The sequence below is a fragment of the Pteropus vampyrus genome, unplaced genomic scaffold (genome assembly GCF_000151845.1).
Source record: "Pteropus vampyrus isolate Shadow unplaced genomic scaffold, Pvam_2.0 Scaffold157, whole genome shotgun sequence".
Taxonomy (NCBI): Eukaryota; Metazoa; Chordata; class Mammalia; order Chiroptera; family Pteropodidae; genus Pteropus; species Pteropus vampyrus.
Window position 1 is genome coordinate 1,546,788 of NW_011888938.1, and position 4,394 is coordinate 1,551,181.

Here is a 4,394-nt window from a genome sequence, read left to right on the forward strand (position 1 = left end):
GGGGTCTCACCAGAGGTCGGCACCCGCTGTCCTCAGCCGCATCATTCGCGGAGCCCAGAGTGGAAACCGCCCGAGTCCGGAGACCGAGGATCGCTCGGACCGGACAGAGTCCCTCCACGCAGTGGGCAAGATTCAGCCTTGGGAGGGAAGGAAATTCCGACGCCTGCTATAACCTGGATGAGGCTCGAGGACATTGCGGTGCGTGAAGCGAGCCAGTCACAGGACACATCCTGTGCGACCCCAGTCCTGCGAGGTCCCTAGAAGAGTCACGTTCACAGAGACAGGAAGTAGGCGGTGGGGCCGGGGCTGGAAGAGGGGATCGGAGCCAGTGCCACTGAACCGTGCCCTTAAGCATGAGTAAGACGGTCGATTTTTTATTGTGTCTAACATGCCGCGATTTTAAACATAAAAATAAAAAGACGAGAATGGTGAAGAGGACGGGCAAAGAGGCCTTCTGTGTCCAGGGAGCGATGGCGGGACAGGAATCCACAGGTGGCCTGTGGTTGAAGGGCCGCCGCCGGCCCGGAGTCTGGCCAGGTGCAGGGGGAGCGTTTCAGCACCTCGGAGAGAGACACTGACGAGCCCGATTGCGGGGCGGGGCAGGAATCTGGACCAGGCGCTGCAGTGGGTGGTGCTGGGCCTTTCTGAGGTCGCCCTCACCTTGCTCTGGCGGCAGCAGGCAGGTGCCTGGCGAGACTCGCCGGGACTTTGCACGTCTGGCTTTGCAGGGCTCCCCTGTCGTTCCTCCCCGAGGCCGTGCACATAAAGGCTGCCCCACCCCGTGGGGGGGAAGGAGATGGCGAAAGCCCTTAGAGCCTGCGGCTCACTCCTTGCACCGACCTTCCCCCTTCCATGACCTTGGGAAGGCTCTGCCCCTCTCTGGGTCTCCTGACTCCACCTGCGGCCACTGGGGCTTCCTAAAACAGGGTGCCCATCGGTGCAAGGGCCAGAGGGGCGCAGGTGAGGCCAGCTCAGGGAGGAGGGACATTCTGTGCTCCCATTGGAGACGTCCGTACACCTCGTTCTCACCCGGTGGCCCCAGTCCCCGGGGGGAGCTCACCATTCTTGCTGCAGAGAAGCAAGGGGATGTGCTACTGCCATTTAGTGGGAGGGCAGGGGGCGAGGACTCGTGCACGAGCCAGCTCTGCCCCCTGAGGTCCCCCTGACAGGGCTGACGGCGTTCCTGAGACAAAGCTTCGAGTTCCACAAATGCCGTTTCAGCAGAGAGCACACAGCCTTCCAGAAACTGAGCCTCGGGAGGCCCGGCCACTCATTCTCGGCCACAAGACTCCCAGGGAAGGTTAGAGGCGTCTGATGACAGCACGCCTTCCCTGGCCTCGGGACAGCCGTCTGTCCCCTGGGTCATCGAAGCCTTATGTGAGCACCACACTGTCCGCCCACAGGCACCCGCTTCCCCAGCGCTGGCCTGTGCTTCCAACGCCGACTGTCGCAGGAGGACCCCACCCCCCGATGTAGCGACTGCTCAGCCCCACCCCGGGCCTGCACGCCACACTGCAGTCGCCGCAGAGTGCCCTGTGGGACCCTGGAGGTCCGAATCCCACGCCCTCGCCGTGGTCCGTGTCATTGTGGTGGGAAATGGAGAGTGAGGGTGTACCCGGGGAGGAACTCTGCCAGCGGACCAGCTTGTAAACGCTTGTCGTCCTCAGGACGGACCTGTGTCACGGCCCCTCCAGGATGAGTTCATTCATTCATCTATTCATTCATTCAAAATGACGGAAAGCTTGGCGGACTGCCTGCTCTTGCGTGAGCCCTGAATTAGGGGCTGGGGTCCCCGAAACAATCAGATCTGTGGTTGAGGAGGGAGGGGCAGAGTAAACACCGGGGAGATGCGAAGCCCTGGGCTCTGACCCCAGGGGTCCTGAGTCTGAGGGGCACCAGAAGGGCCCCGAACTCAAGCCTGGCGGAGGGGTGGCCAGGTGGGCTCGACCACACAGGAACACTTGTGCCGAGAGAGATGTGGTTGTGGTTCAATCCACAGGGCCACAGGGACGTGGGACCCAAGGGCAGGCTGGCTCACAAACTGCGAAGTGCCAAGGGCAGAGGCGGGGCACAGCACACCAAGAGCTCGCTCGGCCTTATCCCATGGGCTGACCGCGTGTCTGGAGCCAAGGACAGAAGGCCTGGCATCCCACCCTGTCCCCCACGGGGCAGGGACCGGCTCCCGGGAACTGGCTGACCAGAACAGTGAGCACCATTTCATCATTCGGGGGGCCTGCAACATTACTATTCATGACAGCAAACTTAAAAATGAAATAATAAGTCCGTCCTTTTAAAAAGCAAATTGCGACGCCGGAATATTCATGAGCTGTGACTTCGGGGACGGCAGCAGCCTGGAGATTATCATTCGGTTAAGTCAGCAGCGGAGGAGTTTAGGGAAATGGACTTGTCACTCTGAGGAGGAAATGGGTGATTAATACTTTCCTGTTTTCGGGCCCCTTCGAGGGCGCATTTTTAATGTAATAATTAATTAACCTTGGGACCACTTGCATTTCCTGGGCTCCCGGGGACTGGGGCCTCGGCTCCTCGCGGGTGGGTGCAGGCAGCTGTACCCAGCACCCCCCACACACACATGGGGGGGGACACTGGCACCGACCTCCACTCGGAGCCCAGAGGATGAGGCCAGAGGCGGTGGGAGGCTCCCCTCGTGCAGGCACAAACACACCCCACAGTGGTAAGCGTCCGTGACCTCTCAGCGGCAGACTGAGTAGGGGTCCCCCAAAACTTGTGTCTACCCGGAAGCTCAGAACAACTTTATTTGGAGATCAGGTCTTTGCAGATGTAATCAGTTAAGGATCTCGAGATGAGGTCGTCTTGGATTAGGGCAGCCCTCGATCCAGTGACAGGTGTCTCCTAAGACCTAGAGAGCACAGAGACCCCAAAGAGAGAGATTGTCACACAGGGAGGAGGCCAAGGAAGATGGGGCAGCGATCGGAGCGAGGTGTCTCCAAGTCAAGGGACCCCGAGGGTTTCTGGCGACACCAGGAGCTGGGAGAGTCCTGGGACACCCCCTCCCTCGCAGCCCTGGGGACCCAACCTTGCTGACGCCTGGATCTCACACTCGTGGACTCTAGCACTGGGGGAGAGCGAATTCCTGTTGGTTGAAGCCCCTGGTTTGTGAGCCTTCATTCCACCCTACAGGACACTCTTTCATCTGGTGGCCTTTGGGAGGTGGTGCTGGAGGCCAGATTGGGGGGCGGGGCGGGATGAAGCAGCAGCGGGGCCTGGTGCTGGCTTTGCTGAGAACAGGTGAGTGATCAGACACTGACCCTCCTCTTTCTGGGCTGGGGTCTCCCACTGCAGGGCGTGCGGCCAGAGCTGTGCTTTTCAGACAGGGGCGGTGGGGGCTGCTCCCTCCTGTTGGAGTGCCTCGGTGCCCCCACCCCCAACCCCTGCTTGCTGCCTAGTGGTCTCCTAGTCATCCTACACTGCCTCTTCCCATTACCTTCCCTGGGGGACGTAATTACCTTCCCACAGGACAAGCCGCTGTGTCCTCAGAGTCGGGCACACCCTCTGCCCCCCAGGCTTCCAGCAGTGACTCTGAGGGAGATGTCTGGAACCAGCTCCCCTGTCACCCGCGCATTCTCGGGCAGGACCACGGCTCGCCCTTGCCCTCTTGTGGCCACTTTGAGGCACCACTGTTGAAAGGTTTGGGACCTCGCAGGGGTGGGCCACTCTGTGGGCAAGGAGGGCCAGGGCGGGTGCCCCTCTGGGCCAGACCTGGAGCACCCCAGCCTTCCCAGCCTGGCTGATGGCTGCTCGGGCTCCAGGGGCTGAGTCAGGTGTGAGTCAGAGGCCGTGGGGAGACCACAGGAAGAGGGGTCATCCCCTTGGCTGCCACCACCCAGGGCAGCTCAAGCTCCTCCCAAAGACTTTCGGTGCCCGGCCAGAACCCAAGTCTCCTGGACTTCAGCCCTGCACATTCGAGCGCCTCCCGCGACGTCCATTTGGATGTGCCCTTGCACATCCAAGTGTGCCCTGTGCCCCGTCCCTCGAACTGGGAGCATTCATGTCTTTCTTGATTTTGTTCTTCTTTACCCCGCCTCCCGCAGGCCTGCTGGCCCCGGGTCTCCTCTGTCCTGTGAGATGCATAACAGTCTGCACTTCTGTCTCCTGCATGGGACGCCCCTCCCCAGGACGGTCTCCAGCCTCAGACATCACTGTATTTCCAGTGAGCGGTGGGTCTGGCTCGCGGCGGCACTCAGCATACACTAGACCGGACCGACTGAATTCGGAATTGGCTGGAAAGGTCACGAAGGAGGAACGAGGATGTGCATGCGAACCGGTGTGGAGACGAGACGCGAAGGCAGCGGCTGCTGGGACTGTCTCCCCACGTCGCCTCGAGAGCAGGACCCGCGCTGTGCTCATCTCTGCTC

General features: G+C 61.0%; 1 protein-coding gene across 1 annotated transcript in view; it reads left to right on the top strand.

The window, feature by feature from the left end:
• Positions 1-4,394, top strand: part of UBAC1 (UBA domain containing 1) — a 36,982-nt gene that overhangs the window by 16,335 nt on the left and 16,253 nt on the right. The window contains exons 2-3 of the mRNA XM_023536467.1: positions 1,404-1,574; positions 3,160-3,267. Of these exons, the coding sequence (XP_023392235.1) occupies positions 1,404-1,574; positions 3,160-3,267 (279 nt within the window). The remainder of the gene's footprint in view (positions 1-1,403; positions 1,575-3,159; positions 3,268-4,394) is intronic.